At 49.5% G+C, this 16,482-nt stretch overlaps 1 protein-coding gene across 2 annotated transcripts in view; it reads right to left on the reverse strand.

Annotated features, from left to right (window-relative positions):
- Positions 1-3,233: 3,233 nt before the first annotated feature.
- Positions 3,234-16,482, reverse strand: part of HCK (HCK proto-oncogene, Src family tyrosine kinase) — a 40,136-nt gene continuing 26,887 nt past the window's right edge. For both annotated transcript variants that reach the window (XM_069495413.1, XM_069495412.1), the window contains exons 7-13: positions 15,788-15,937; positions 15,290-15,442; positions 13,701-13,880; positions 12,854-12,930; positions 8,610-8,763; positions 6,468-6,599; positions 3,234-3,666 (exon numbers count right to left, since the gene is read on the reverse strand). In XM_069495413.1, the coding sequence (XP_069351514.1) occupies positions 3,464-3,666; positions 6,468-6,599; positions 8,610-8,763; positions 12,854-12,930; positions 13,701-13,880; positions 15,290-15,442; positions 15,788-15,937 (1,049 nt within the window). In that variant the 3' untranslated portion in view covers positions 3,234-3,463. The remainder of the gene's footprint in view (positions 3,667-6,467; positions 6,600-8,609; positions 8,764-12,853; positions 12,931-13,700; positions 13,881-15,289; positions 15,443-15,787; positions 15,938-16,482) is intronic.

Genomic DNA, 16,482 nt, shown 5'->3' on the forward strand with positions numbered 1-16,482 from the left:
AAGCTTAATCCTGTGGGGAAACTCTAGAAAATGATGCAAAACACACTGCTCGGAGTTATCCTGCCCAGGGGGTGAGGGAGGTAGGGCATTTTTACACCAACTCCCAAAAGTCATTAGTTGTGGACTGCTCCTGGAGGGTAGTAATTCCTTGGCACTTTCAGCTTTTCTGGTGACACTGGCAGCTGAGGCTTTTTGCAGTTTTAGATAAAAAGACCTCAGGCACACTAATGCATACAATGGCAGCTAAAAGTTCAGCCCACTCTAAAGGATATGAGTGAGGCACTGACAGTGCATGCTGTACCCTTTGATGTAAGTGTGGAGAAGGACTGTCCAGGCTGATGTGGTGGCAGTGCCCTAAGATGTCCTCAGGGATCCAGGCTCCATCCAGCTTTGCCATCCTTGGAGTTCATTCATCTTCTTCAGGGTCCAACATGGCAGTTATAGCTCCAGCCTTCACGCGCACATTCTAGGCAGCAAGATAGAGAAAGAGATAAAAAAAAAAAAAATAAGGGGCAGAAAACCTACATCACTTGTCTTTTAAGAAAGCTGCTTTTTTTGGGGGGGCGGGGGGACAGGGTCTTGTTCTATTGCCTGGGCTGGAGTGCAGTGGCATCGTTATAGATCACAGCAACCTCCAACTCCTGGGCTCAACTGATCCTCCTGCTTCAGCCTCCCAATGAAAGACATCTTGATTGCTTCCAAGTTTTGTCAATTATGAATAAAACTTCTATAAACATCCGTGTGATGGTTTTTGTGTAGACATAAGTTTTCAACTCATGTGTGTAAATACCAAGGAGCACAATTGCTGGATCACGTGGAAGAGTATGTTTAGTTTGAAAAGAAACTGCCAAGTATCTTCCAAGGTGACTGTACCGTTTTGCATTCCTACCAGCAATGAACGAGAGTTCCCATTGCTCCATATCCTTGTCAGCATTTAGTGTCATCGGTGTTTTGGATCTTAGCCATTTTAGTAGATGTGTAGTGGCATCTCATTGTTGTTTTATTTGCATTTCCCCAGTGAAATAATATATGGAGCATCTTTTCTTATGCTTGTTTGCTATCCCTATATCTCCTTTGATACAGTATGTTTAGATTTTTTGCCCATTTTAAAATTGAGTTGTTTCCTTATTGTAGAGGTTAAAGCATTCTTTGTATATTTTGGATACCAGTCCTTCATCCCATATACATTTTGCAAGTATTTTCTCCAAGCTTGGGGCTCATCTTTTTATTTCATTAACAGTGTATTTTGTAGAGCAGAGTTTTTAATTTTAATGAAGTCCAATTTATCACTTTTTTCTTTCGTGGATCACGCTTTTGGTGCTGTCTCTATCTGCGTGTTTTCACCTGTCTTTCCTGTGACCAGAGGCATAACCCAGAGTGTTGGCTAATGGGACTCAGAGGACAGTGTAAATTGAAAGAGCAGAAAGGCAGAATTGACCCCTCGACCTTGTTCATACAGCAAGAGGCTCCCATTCCTGAGACTGTCTCAGTGAGCCATGACTATATACTTCTATGTAACAAAGCAACCCCAGAATGCAAAGGCTTGTGAAAACAAGCATCTGTTTCTTTCTTACATGTCCACAGGTCAGCTGGGGTTCAGTTGACCTAGGCTGGGCTCAGGCCTGCAGGCTGGGTCCAGGTCTGCTCCACCTTGTCACTCGTCTTCCTGGGACCATGTTCTTTTCAGGGCAAAAGGCTGGAGGGCAAGTTCGAGCCCACAGCACATTTCAAGCCTCTGCTTGCATCCATCTGCTAACATCCCATTGGCTAAAGCAAGTCCGATGGCCAAGTTCGACATTAACGGGCAGGGAAGTGTCCTCCTCCTATTGGATTGTTATGACAAAGGCAAATTCCCATCACAAGACCCTGAGCTTTGCTTTCAAATACCCACAGACACATTCCAAACAAGAAAGCAGGAGAGAAATTAATTACCAACTAGGTAAATTTAAACACTACTAGCTTTATTTTTCATTATTCCTCAGTTTCCAGTGTTTAAGGTTAGACCCCTGTACTACTCAGAGGTACAGAATCGATTCAGTATAGGGTTTCATGGGACCCTGGGGGGTGATGTGATGTAATAATACCTTCAGGGGATTACAATAATGGGAAAAGGTGTCATTTGTCCCCCCGCTCCCCACTGTCCACCTCTTCTTTTCTTTTTCCCAATGACAAAAGCTGACTGCCAGGGACTTTCAGCTGAGGGAACATTTGGGAAGTGTCTACCACCTCCTTGTCTTCTCTGCTTCCTACCGAAGCCTCTCTCCCCTCTACTGGGAGCTTCCCATGCAGGGTACCAGACACTTCCCAGCAGCTACACCTCCAGACCCCCGGATTCCTGCAATGATGGATACCATCCCAACAACCATGATGACAGCCAAGCCGCGGGAAATGGCAGGGGCTGCAGAAAGCCCCCAGCCCTGGCTGAGACGTAGATTGATCAGCTCATGTAACAACGTGGCCTGGAAGGAGAGTCAGAGTCCTAGATCATGAGAAATCACTCCTGTCCCCCTAGCAGACCCAGCATCTTGGAGGCAAAACGCATCGGGCATCTGGACACCAGTAGGGTAGGCAGAATAATGGTCCCCCGAAGATGCTCATGTCCTAACCCTAAGAGCCTGTGGAAATGTTACCTTACATGGCAAAAGGGACTTTGCAAATGTGATCAAGGATCCTGAGATGGAAAGATTTTTCTGACTTATCCAGGTAGGTCCAGGGGGTTCTTACAAGTTAAAGAGGGGAATGGGAGGCTCAGAATCAGAGGAGATGTGATGGTGGAAGAAGAGTTTGGGGTGATGAGCAGAAGGGAACCTTGAGTCAAGGACTGTGAACAGCTTCGAGAAGCTGAAGAAAGCAAGGAAACAAATTCTCCCCTGGGGCTTCCAAAAGGAATCCAGCCCTGCCAACCCATCTCAGACTTCTGACGCCTGGAACTGTAAGATAATAAGTTTGGGTTGTTTTAAGCCACCAGCTTTGTGGTCATTTGTTACAGCAGCAACAGGAAACTAATGCAGCAACTATTTAGGGTGAGCATTGAACCCCACTTTTCTTTGAACTTCTGGTCCCTGGGAGGGTCCTTCTGCCTTTCTGACTTGTCATACAGCAAGCAGGCAAATAGACAGTCAGGAACTGGAAGGACAGAAAGGCAATGTCTTGGTAAAGACTTTGGCATTCATACCTTTTATTTATTTAAATATTATTTCATTATTTTGAAAGTTTCCCAATCAAATCACAGCTGTAACTGAAATCCAACCATCCCAGGCAATAGAAATATCAACTTGGGGTTTCCTGAGAATGGCAGATTGTGGGTTGTTAGAGTAAAAAAAAAAATTGTCCAGTCCAACCTGCCCACTTGACAGATGAGGAAACTGTGGCTGGAGTGTGGGTGGGTGTCTGGGCCCCAGCAGACGGTGTTGGAGCCACCTCAGGCACCTCTGGGGCTCCTGGCCCTGCCTGGTCCCGCCTGTCATGGCTGCTGTTGGTATTGGCTCTCAGTGGCCGTGTAGAAGTCGTCCAGCACACTCTGGATGTATTCAAAGGTGGGCCGCTCCTCCGGGCGGTTCTTCCAGCAGCGAGCCATGATGCTGTAGAGCTCCTCGGGGCAGTTCTCTGGTCTCGGCATCCGGTACCCGCGCTCCAGTGCTCGGATCACCTCGGGGTTTGTCATCCCTGAGAAGGAGTGGTAGAGTTAAAAAGGGAGGCGTTGGGAAATGACAGACACTGTCGCCTCCCCACCAGCCATTGCCCCCCACCTCATCTTGCAAGCTGAGCCCCTCCCACTGTGAAAGCCAGATCCTCCCTTCCCCAGCCTCCCGTGCAGCCGGGGAAGGGGCCTGGGACACACCCTGTGTCCCTTTCTTTGGGCACTTTGAGATACTTGTGATACTTGGAGCTGCAACAGCCGACCATCTGACCACAAGGAGAAGACAGTCACAGAGAAATTAACCCAGAGTCCTGACGGCTGTTGAGCTGCTGCACTAACCAGTCACCAATGCCATCCTTCTTAGGGTGGGGAATAATAACTTGCCTCTTGTCCCAGCCACTCTGTTAGTTTGTTGCTTGCAGCCTACTGTATCCCAGCGCACACAGGGGCCTGTAACCACTGCCTGGTTTTGACTAGTGTACCCTCAAGACAAAACAGTGTCATCCTATGAGCGGGACCATTTCCTCGTTTAAGTATATATTAATTATTCATAAGAACAACCATTAAATGTCTATGATCCCCAATTTTATATTATCAGTCTTAAATTCCAAATTCATGTATTTAAGTGCTTCCTTAAACATCTTTACTTGGATGGCTGTAAGTCACCTCAAATTTAACAGGGCTAAGACTGAGTTTTTGAATTTCTGCCCCAGCCCATTACCCATCCTATTGCTCAAAGCCAGGGTAATCATCCTTGATTCTCCCTCCCTCGCCTCCTACATCAGCAAGTTGTATCTTTTCTTCTTTTTTTTTTTTGAGACAGAGTCTCACTCTGTTACCCGGGCTAGAGTGCCGTGGCATCAGCCTAGCTCACAGCAACCTTAAACTGCTGGGCTCAGGCAATCCTCCTGCCTCAGCCTCCCGAGTAGCTGGGACTACAGGCATGTGCCACAATGTCCAGCTAATTTTTTCTATATATATATTTTTAGCTGTCCATATAATTTCTTTCTATTTTTAGTAGAGATGGGGTCTCACTCTTGCTCAGGCTGGTCTCGAACTCCTGAGCTCAAACGATCCACCCGCCTCGGCCTCCCAGAGTGCTAGGATTACAGGCGTGAGCCACCACGCCCGGCCTTTTCTTCTTTTTAAACGTAGCACCTGCAGTGCCCTGTCCAGGCCGTCACCACCTCTACCTGGGCGGCTGCTGTGGCTTCTGCGGCTTCCTCACGGCTGCCACCCTGTTCCCCCTCCCTCCCATCCACTCTCCGAGCTGCTCTGGCATTCCTTAAAAACAGAAATCAGATGATGCCACTTCTCAGCCCCAAACCCTGCATTGGCTTCCCATGTTGTTAGACTGACACCCAGACGCTTGGCTATGACCCTGGGCCCTGCCAACCCCATCGTCTACCATCTGCTCTCACTCCCTGTCTCCAGGTACCTGGCTCCCTTGCTGTTCTTCCAGCACACCTGAGGCCTGATGAGCCCGCAGCGCCTTCCACCCTAATCCTTTCCCCAGATATTCACGCACCTGTGACCTGCTCTGACAGGCGCTCCCTCTCTACAGGAGCCCCACGTCACTGGCTCTCACATCCCCCTGCTTTCTTTTCTTTTTGTTTAGGGTGTGTTCTTCCAGGCTAGCGGGCGAGCTCCTTCTGAATAGATGCTCCGTACGAGGGCCCCCGTCTCTCACTGCATCCTCAGTGCCCAACGCACGGTAGGAATTCCACAGACTCTCGACTGAACCCAGTGTCTACATCTTATATTTCTCATCCTCACAACCACCTCTGCAAGGTAGATAGCATTCATTACCTACATTTTGTACAGGTGAAGACACCGGGATAGGAGGAGTGAAGTGACTCTCAAAGTGTAACAGTTGATGGGGACAGGATTCAAACTCAGCACTGTTTGTATAAAAAGTCAGGGACCTGTTATAGTCCTCTTGCCCTTCTCCAGGTGTTCTGGGAACAGATACCCCAAGAGACATCCCAACCAAAAAAAGGAACATAGAACAGCATTATTTGCTGAGTCCTGGGCAATCTACATGTAGGGTACATATTTTTTCTTTTTCTTTTTACTGCTGAGCTACCAAACTAGAGGGTACATCTTTGTGTGCCCACACGGCCTACTCAGTGTGGGGCTCTGCCCACAGGTGTGGGGCTTTGTGAAGACATTCCACAAACAGTTGCTAAGCACCCACTACATGCCAAGCACAGAGGCGGGCACTGCAGACACACTGGTAAGGAATACAGACATGATTCTGGCCTCATGGAGTGTAGAGTCTGATGGGGAAAATATTAAACAAAGGCACAGTTATCGATTGTGCTGCATGCCATTGGGAGTTCAGGATTTTGTCCGAATTATAATGGGACTATTAAAGAGTTAGAAGTGGGGAAGGGATGCGATGGGATTCACAGTTTAGAATAGTCCCTGGGCTGCACGTGAAGAACAGGCTGTGGGATGAGAGAGAGGACCCAGCAGGGCCGATGAGGAGGCGGCTGCGGCACCCACAGGGCAGGCGATGCTGGCCCGGGTGCTCTGGAGGCCATGCAGTTAGAAGCAGGGAGACTTGGGATGTGTTTTGGAGTGGAATGGCCAGAACCTGTGACTGCTTGGATGTTATAAGGGCTGGGAGAGAAGGAAGGGCCAAGGAAGCCCCCAGATTTCAGGCTTAAGAGATTGGATGGCTGGAGGTGCCTTTAACCCAGACCGGAAAGTCCAGAGGAGCTGGGGTGGGGACCCAGAACTCAGACTGAATGGACACTGCCAAGATGCAGCCCTCACCAGGCCGGGCTCTGGAAGCAGCCCCCAGCTGCGGCCCCCTCCCTACCTGGATAAGGGATCCGGCCGTAGGTGACGATCTCCATCAGCAGGACACCAAAGGACCAGACGTCTGACTTGATGGTGAAGGAGCCAAAGTTGATGGCTTCGGGGGCCGTCCACTTGATGGGGAACTTGGCCCCTGCAGGGTTGGACAGAGCAGAGTCAGGGGCAGTCTGGGGAGCAGTCAGGGCTGGGTCTCTGCAGAGGTGAGGGAACAGGACAGGGCAACAGCTGCCAACGTCTGCCCCCTGCAGAACCGTGATTTCCCTGCAATAAAGCCTCCCTGTGGAGGAAGGGACATCTGTCCTGAGGACAGGTGACTAAAGTTGGGGGAAGTGGGCAGAGGGGCCTGGGGAGTGGTGTGGGAACTCACTCTCTGGAGGCCACCTCATTGATTCAGCTGATACTTCAGCGAACTATAACTCCAAAGAGCAGGGTCATAGTAGTCACAGAATCTTTGGGGACAGAAAGACTTCAGGGGCCTTAGTCCAGGTCACAGGGGATGCCTCAGTCCCCTTGCCCCTGGCAATACGGGAAGGGAAGATTGTGGATCTCTGCCTCTGAGGTTTCCACCAGTCACTGGGTGTCTCCATTCCTCCCCCACTTCCACCTGGTCTGAGGTGGGTTTAGTTAACCTTTTCTTAGTGTTTACCTTCATTACATTAATATTATGGCTGGTAAATGGTCCAGGATATATGTCCTTTGGAATTTGGTAAGACCTGCTTTATGACTGAGTGCATAGGCAAGTTTTGAAAATGCTGCGTGTGTGGGGGTGAGTGTGCGTGTGTGTGTGTGTGTGTGTGTGTGTTTGTGTTTCTCCTTCCTTCCTTTGGCTCTGGAGAGTTTTCTTTATTTCCTGCTGATCCTTTTCTGATTTAGAACTTATATTACACATTCTACTTTTACTCTTTTAGTGGTTACCCTTAGTTAATTTAATTTTATTTTTTTTGAGTCAGAGTCTTGCTCTGTTGCCCCAGGTAGAGTGCAGTGGTGTCAGCCTTGCTCACTGCAGCCTTGAACTCCTGGGCTCAAGCAATCCTCCCTCCTCAGCCTCCTGAGTAGCTGGGACTACAGGTGCATGCCACCATGCCTAGCTAGTTTTTAAATTTTTTGTAGAGACGGGTTCTTGCTGTGTTGCACAGCCTGGTCTTGAACTCCTGGCCTCAGGCCATCCTCCCAAAGTGCTGGGATTACAGATGTGAGCCACTTGTGCCTGGCCTAAAATTCACCCACTTAAAGTGTTCAATTTAATGGCTTTTAGAATATTCACAAAGTTGTGAATTTTAGAATATTTTCATTACATCTCCCCCCAAGACCCCATAGCAGCCACTTTGCATTTCTCCCCAACTCCCTGCTGCCAGCCCTAGGCAACAACTCGTCTATTTTCTGTCTCTTTAGATGTGCCCATTCTGGACATTCCATGAAAGGGAATCATATGATATGTGGTCTTTGTGTCTGGCGTTCATTTAACATGTTTTCAAGGGTCATCTGTGTTGTAGCATGTTTACAGTACTTCATTCCACTTTATGGTCAAACAGTATTCCACTGTATGGATAGGCCACGTTTTGTTGGTGGACATTAATTAGGGTTGTTGCCATTTTTTGGCATTAGGAATAATGCTATGGGCATTTGTATACAAGTTTTGTCTGTTTTTGAATTTCAGAAAAATGGAACCATCCAGCACCTATTCTTTTTTTGTTTGAGTTCTTTCATTTTGATATTATGTTTGTGAGTTACCCATTTTGTTTATGTGGCAAAGGTTTGTGCTTTTCCATTGCTGCCTGGGTTTACATTTTGTGAACATATCACACTTTATACATCCATACTCCTGTTTATGGACTCTTGGGTTCTTCCTAGTTTTTGTCTATCACACACAAAGTTGCTCTTACCATTAATTTCAACATGTAATTGCCTAAGTCTGAAATTGATCAGTACTTCCCAATCTGGTCTAAAATCTCCTTCTCAAAGTCACTGGGTAAGACGCTGAAGTCCAGGACACTATCTAGAAGGACCCCATCAAGCTTAACAATGCACAGCTAATGCTGGGAGAGATCTTTGCATTTTGCCAGCCACTCTCACAGGTATCAACTCTCAACATTCATGGCCTATCCAAGTGGGCACCACTGGCCTGCTTGGCAGCGTCCCCTACCTTCCCGAGCCGTGTACTCATTGTCTTCGATGATCCGTGCCAGGCCAAAGTCGGCAATCTTACACACCAGGGACGCAGAGACCAAGATGTTGGCGGCTCGGAGGTCTCGATGAATGTAGTTTCTCTGCTCAATGAAGGCCATGCCTTCTGCAATCTGTATCCAAAACAGAGACACCCTCGTCCTCAGACCTGGCCCAGCCCAAGGCGGTCCACCCACCCAGGTTGGGGGGTATCCTTGAGGCCTGAGTCCATTTAGGGGCTTCTCTAGAGTTCTAAGACTTCCAGAGAGCACTTTGAAATGTTCTCACTAAAAGGCAATGGGACTCTTTCTCCAGGACCTACACACACACACACGCACACACACACCCAGGATGCTATGAAGCACCTTCACTCTCAACCTTCTTTCTGGGCACAACCCAGGCTCATGTCATATTCTGCTGTCTCTCTTTTTTTTTTTTTTTGAGACAGAGTCTCACTCTGTTGCCCGGGCTAGAGTGAGTGCCGTGGCGTCAGTCTAGCTCACAGCAACCTCAAACTCCTGGGCTTAAGCGATCCTACTGCCTCAGCCTCCCGAGTAGCTGGGACTACAGACATGCGCCACCATGCCCGGCTAATTTTTTGTATATATATATTTTAGTTGTCCATATAATTTCTTTCTATTTTTAGTAGAGACGGGGTCTCACTCTTGCTCAGGCTGGTCTCGAACTCCTGACCTCGAGCGATCCACCCGCCTCGGCCTCCCAGAGTGCTAGGATTACAGGCGTGAGCCACCGCGCCCGGCCTTCTGCTGTCTCTCTTACATCTTCTTCCTCCCCAAGCCTGGGTAGGGAAAATTCATTAATTCATTCAACAAAAGTCTACTGAATGTCTTCGGGTGCCAGACATGTCACTTGAACAGGCGGTAACAAGTACCATGAAGAAAAGAGGAAGCCGAGCAAGAAGACATGACACGTAGGGGGCTTTGTTGGACTGGGTGGTCAGGGAAGGCTGCTTTGAGGAGGGGAGAATTTAGCTATGATCTGAATGCTGAAGTGCGTCACATAAGAACGTGCCAGGGAGTGAACAGCCTTGCAGGCCAGGAGAGGAGGCTGGATTTTATTCTGAGCGTGAGAAGCCATTGAGCAGGTGTGCGACACGCTCTGATGTATATTTAAGGGTCATCGTGGCTGTCGAGTGAATAACAGACTGAGTGGAGGATTCTTAGTCACACTGGGGGCCCTGGAAGCCTCTGATGGAAAGACGTGAGATTAGTCTTGGAGACGTTTTTACTGTAATAATTACGAAGGTTTGGACAAAAGAGGTTTAAGATTAACCCTCAGCTACCCAGAAAGCAGCGCCTACAGCTTATAAACCAGGCTTGACTCTGTCTTATCCAGGAGGAGACACGTTCCAGATCACACCACCAGGAAAATTCTGAATGTCAGACTCAAACCAGTCTGCGGATTCCCAATCTGGTGCCCTGTGCTGCCTCCAAATAACTCAGCACCCCAGTGCTCTGGAGGGAAGACTGCAGCTGGGTGCAGTCTGATGAGATTACCTGGGGGGCACCGGGATCTGACCCAACAGAACCAAGCGAGGCCCCAGCTGGCTCCCGGCCAGAAGCAAGAGGGAGGTGCACTTGCAGGGAGTGGACAGCAGAGGGCGCCCGAGGCAGTCGGACCTGAGGTCCAGACTTTGGAATAAAAACTTAGAAAGAGAGCTTCTCATTTTGTTTGGAGCAGTGAAAGTGGGGGTACTGGTGGGCGGGGATGGAATGAGACAGGGTCTTGGCCTGGGGAGTGTGAGAAATTTATACGGAATCCTTAGATGAACAGTTAGCAAAAGTTATTAAGCTAATGGCAGATACTGCAGCTTATTTATTCTAGGATGATACTTACACAATATTTGTTGTGTGCTTTGGGGAGGGTACTTTTGCTACCAGCCCTATTCCACAGGTGAGAAAACTGAAGCCTAGAGAAATAAATAATCAGCCCCAGGTTACACAGTTTGCAAGGTGCAGAGCCAGGGCTGGAACCCTGAAAGCCCGGCTCAGGGTCCATGCACCTACTGTTGCTCCACCCGACCTCCTTACGTTGTATTTCCTTTGGAGCAGGCACTCACGCTCGGAGGTACCATTGTTTAACACCCACTGGCAGATGCTTTTATATTACTGGTTTTCACAGGAGCTCAATGGGACAGGTATGAACAAGCCCACTTAGGAGATAGTGGAGGGCAAGAGCTAGATGGCTCTGGAGTTGGACCAGCTCAGCTTATGCCTCATAGTTCTGTGATCTGCAGCAAGCTACTTCACCCCTCTGTGCCTCACTTTTCTTCTCTGTAAAGTGGGAACAACAATAGCACCTGTCTCTGAGGGGTCTAAGCCTACATCAAGGCAGTGTCTGGCGCATGGTAAGTATTCCCTTCCATGGTGGCTATCAATTTTGCTGGTGGGAAGAGTGGCACTCAGACAGGTTAAACAACATGCTCGAAGCTGCACAGGCAGAGCTGGGATCAAAACAAATCTCTCTGTGATTCCTAAGCCTGTACGCTTGCCGAGTGTTGCTTCTCAAGGTTTTGTCAACTGAATGGATAATGGATAGGTTTACTGGGCCCAGGTGTAAGAATTGACGTAAGGGTCGATGAGGTGGTCAGATTTCATGATCACCAAACTGGGTGCCATGAGATTGGGCATTGGAACCTGGGTTTGCTTCCAAGAGTTTCAGGGAATCACAGACTCAGAGCTGGAAGGACTTGTGGGGACATTCCAGCCCAGGGCTCTCTGAATTGAATCCTACTGATGACTCAATGTTGTCTGCAGGTGGGAGACAAAAGAAAGGGCACATATGAGGCTGCCCCATCCCCCACTTTAGTCAGAGCAGTTCTGTTTTGACCTGTTTTTATATATTCAGCTACTGTATAAAATTTCACTTGATCAACAGAACTAGGACTAAAAAAGTGGTTGAACTTGAAAACCGCATAGCCAGGTCAACAGCTAGTTGGTGACAGGCTGGGCACCCTCCCCCTGAGGGTGGGCTCCTTCCGGTCCCTGGGCTCTGAGTCTACCTCTGCTTCTGGATGTACAAAGGCCAGAATCTCCTTCCCTTTCTTGGTTTGTTTTCCCATCTGTGAGATGGGTCTAGTGCTCTTGCCCCAATCAATGGCTATTGCCCAGGAAGGTTTTGGCCAATTTGATGGTTAGAATTTAGCAACAGGCCATACTATTGTTTTACAGTGACTGGGCCCATTGGCATGAAAATGCCAGGCCTTGATTTCCATATGCCTTTGGCATTCCAGGCTCTGAAAGTAGAGCCTTTTTATTATACTTGTGGTGGCCTTTGGGCCCCTGGAATTTGCATACTCAAATGAGCCCTGCCCTTGACACCTCCAGTAGGCCCAGGCCAGGTCTCCCTCAACTCCCACCAGGCTCCAGCTGACTAGGCAAGAGCTCCCTTGTTTTCCCCCTTGGGCTCTTGCATGGGCTGTTTCTTCTGTCTAGACCAGGGGTCCCCAACCTATGGTGAGTTGTATAATTATTTCACTATATATTACAATGTAAAAATAATAGAAATAAAGTGCACAATAAATGTAATCCATTTTAATCATCCCCAAACCATCCCCCAACCCTGCCCCCGTCTGTGGAAAAATTGTCTTCCATGAAAATAGTCCCTGGTGCCTAAAAGGTTGGGGACTGCTGGTCTAGACCATCCTTTCCTTTCTTCTTCATCAGCTGATGAAGCACTTGCATAAGCATTTGCATATCAGGACTTGGCCCCTTGGTACACCCCCTCTTGGAACCTTGCTGCTGTGTGCTGCAGAGAAGCTCTGGATGGATGATTGAGTGGTGTGAGGCCACATGGAGGGACCTGGAGGACGAGCCATGGTCTTGGACATTCTAGCTCCAAGCAAGCACTCAGCAATATGCATCGCATCACTCACTTCACCATGTGGAGCAGAAGAACCACCCAGCCAAGCCCAGGCAACCCACAGAATCATGGAAATAATAATTGCTGTTGTTTCAAGCTACTAGGCTTTGGATGGTTTGTTACATAAGAATAGGTAACAAAAATCTCACCCTATAAGGACGATGTGAGGATTAAATAAGTTAGTACATGCAAAGTACATACAAAAGGTATACTTTTAGACTGACCCTGAATACATGTTACCCATTATTATAGCTATTATTATAGCATGGGCTCAGTAAACATTGGTTGAATAAAATATTGAAGTCCCGTCCCCCTCCCCCAACTTCCCCACGAGGCTCCCACCTGGGCTGAGAAGTCGATGAGCTTTGGCAAGGGCTGCTTGCTGCCTTCGTCACTTTTCAGAAAGTCCAGCAGGCTTCCTACATGCAGGAGGGGACAGAAACGTTTACTACTCTTATTGCTTCAATGCAGGGTTAAAAGTTTTCATAGCAGTGGCTTTAAATGAAAATATTTGTTTACCATTCCTAGCGATTGAGAAAGAGAACTGGAGTTTTTCTGAAGTGACTTTTTGATTGCTAGATGGGTGCTGTGGCTGAGAAAGCCTGCTGAGGCTGGACGCCTGGGGTCATGGCTTCCTAGGGCTGGCATGGTCGTGTATTTAGGAAATGAAAAAAGGTTTGAGATTTCAAATCACACTCAGTGAGATTGTGTGAGATGTTTCTGCTTATCTAGAAATGGGCAGGGGTTGGAAATGGCTGTGAAATGGTGGCCTAAACACGTCCCTGAGACATCCTGAATTGGGGGGCTGGAAGTGCTGTTTTGCCAGCTCGTTTTCCCAGCTCCTTTCCCAGGGAAGGTGGCTGATGACGCGAGTGTCACCCCTGGCCTGTGAGGCTCACAGTGAACACACACGCCTCTCCTCCATCGCCCAGCGGGGCTCCGGCCCTCCTCCCCTCTCCGGGCGCCTCCTTGTTCTCCCTTTCCCTCCGTGGCCCCTTAACATAATTTCACCCCCTTCGCCAGGAGGGTGGGATTGTTGCACATTGAGGTGCTCAGTGAGTACTGGCTGGAAGAGCTCCTGGCCAGACTGGGGGCCCCTCGAGGGCAAGAACCACGTCAAAGTCACCCTCGAGCCTGCCACCGATGAGCACGGCCACAGCCTGCATCCCCAGCACCCAGCACGCGGCACCTTTAGCCATGAACTCCGTGATGATGAAGATGGGCTCCTCCGTGACCACCGCGTGCAGCTTCACCAGCTTGTCGTGCTGCAGGGTCTTCATCAGGTTGGCCTCTGCCAGGAAGGCCTCCACCGACATGCTGCCTGGCTTCATCGTCTTCACCGCCACCTTGGTGTGCTTGTTGTAGGTGGCTGGAGGCAGACAGGGAGCAGGGAAAGTGGTCAGAGCCCGCTGGGCTCCCCCAACCCGTTGGAAGGCCTGGCTGCAGACCTGCCTTCTCCAGGAAGCCTTCCCTGCCCTTCTCAGCCCTCACAGAGGGAAGGGAAGGCCACTCAGCCCTCAGACAGATGAGGGTTGGAAGGCTGCTTCACCACTTCCTAGCTGTGTGTACTCGGGCAAGTCACTTAACCTCTCTGAGCTGTGCTTTCCTCATCTACAAAGCAGAAATGATAATCACTCCCTTTCAAGGGCTGCTGTAAAGATTAAAAACTAATGACAAAACACCACTCAGATTTTGTCACTCCCCCCTCCCTGTCCCCAAACCCACTTTAATTTTAACACTGTTCTTAAAAGAAATACGAGACTTATTATGACCCACAAGGCCCTTATCTGGCCTTGCTCACCTCTCTAGCCTCATCAGCCACTAAACTTGCCCTTGCCCTTTATGGACCAACCACCCTGTATGTCACTCGAGGGTGCTCAGTCCCTCGAGCACCCCACTCCCGCCCCTCCACAGGGACTTGGCACATACTGTTCCTCCACCCTACCCCACCCTGCTACATTTTGTGGATCTCATCAATCTCATAATTGCTCGGGTTTCCATTTTGCCTTGGCTTCCAGGAAGCTCCAATTCAGATTTGTGGTCTTCCTGTAGCAAGAGTCCAGGGCCTTGTCTAATATTCTTGGTTTTCCACCCACACCACTCAGATCTGTCTCACCTTCCTCTCCATATAATCTTTTTGTCCTATTCTTCTATTTGGAGCTTAGCACACAGCAGGCTCTCAAGGCATGTTGTGGAAATACATGGATTTTAAACTTATTTTATCTGGCTGAGTTGTTTGCATCTCTGCAGGCTGTCTTCATTCCCCTTTGGAAGGCAGTGGACTACGAACACAGTGGGGTGCCCCAGGCACTACCCCACAACCTGCAAACCAGCCACTGCTGTTCTCAAGGCACTGGGCGAGCACAGCAGGGGTGGAATGTGCCCTTCGGGTGCCCATGATGCCCCGACACGGTGCTGTTCATCAGTTGCCGGCCCTGAACCTGCCTGGAAATCTCCAACTGCATTTCCCCGTGCTTAATTCTCATCATCCTCAGAGGCCTCTGGTTGTCCCAGCCCCAAACTGTCAGGCTACCCCAGCTCCCCATGCGGGGGCAGACTCCTCCCCCAGGACTCCTGCTTCCCAGACCCCTACAGACCTGGTCTCAAAGGCAAATCAGCCTTTGCACAGCGAGGCAATTTGGTTTGCTATGAGGAACTGCTCTTTCGCGGTTGCTATTCAAATCTCCCCTTCTGCCTTGGGTAGCTATTCCCACTTTGCCTTAAAGTGCTCCTGGAAGTGGGTACCCTCCCTCTCCCCCTCTGGCCCTGGGTCCTTACCCATCCAGACTTCCCCAAACTGCCCAGCTCCGAGTCTCTTCTCCAGCTTGAGGGATTCCCGGGGGATCTCCCAGGCATCCTTCTCCCAAGGCTTCTGGGGCTTCGAGGACACGCAGGGCACCGACAGCTTCTGGCAGAGTCCGTCGCTCCCCTCTGGAACAGAGTCCCTGGTCAGTTGAGGGCAACAAGCTCCGAGCCAGCCAGAGGCTGCCCCTCGGAGGCCTGCCCGTCTGGTCCACTGCCTCTGGCCAGTGTTCCACCTGGTTGCCATCATCAGGGACATTCCCAAGAGAACAGAGCATGATGGGGTCCACCTCTACATCTTGGCCACCTCCACCCTCCTGCTCAACAGGCTAAGCCTTCAGGAGAATCCAAAGCAACTGTGTGTGGGGGCGGAGGGGTCAGGAAGAGCTCAGCAGGCCTCAGAGGCTGCAGGGCACCCTGGCTGGGATTCCCGGGCTCATTCCCACGGGGACGCAGCCCTGGGGCAGGACTCACTCTTGTAGTGGGCCACCAGGTCCTGCAGGGTGCTGAAGGTCGTCCTCGGAGAGATGTAGAAACCCCCGTTGTCCAGGGTCCGGATCTTGTAATGCTTCACTGCATCTCCTTGCTGGGGGTCGTAGTCTCGCACAGACAAAGAGTAGCTCCCTGCATTGGCCAAAGAGCAACCCCTCAGAATGGCACCTCAGAGGCCTGCCACCTCCTGTCAACACCCTGACACCCCTGTGAGACCACCGCTGGCACCATCCTGTCACCTGGGCAGAAGCACACAAGGGTCAGAGTGGGTGTGTGGACCAGGCATCCTGGGTTCTCATTCAGGCTCTACCGTGTTCATCATTGGGACCTTGGGCAAGTGACTACACCACTTCTGTGTGCCTCAGTTTCCTCATCTGTAAAATGGGACTAGTCGTCATGCCTCCCTACCTCACCGCATTGCCTGACAATTAAAAGAAATAATGCTTGGAAAGCACTTGGGACCTAAACATTCAGCAGTGTTGGCTATCATCATCATCTTCATTATTATTTCTAATCTATCTTTTCCTTCCCTCCTTCCTTCCTTCCTTTCTTTCCTCTTTCTTTCATCATTTAGCTAACAAAAAGCCAAGAAATCATACCAGTTTGGTAAAAAGTCAGACTATCCAGAAATCCAGTCCAGTTATTGAACTGTGAACACATTGCGGGAGGCTGAATGA

This window comes from Eulemur rufifrons, chromosome 20 (genome assembly GCF_041146395.1).
Source record: "Eulemur rufifrons isolate Redbay chromosome 20, OSU_ERuf_1, whole genome shotgun sequence".
Classification (NCBI taxonomy): Eukaryota; Metazoa; Chordata; class Mammalia; order Primates; family Lemuridae; genus Eulemur; species Eulemur rufifrons.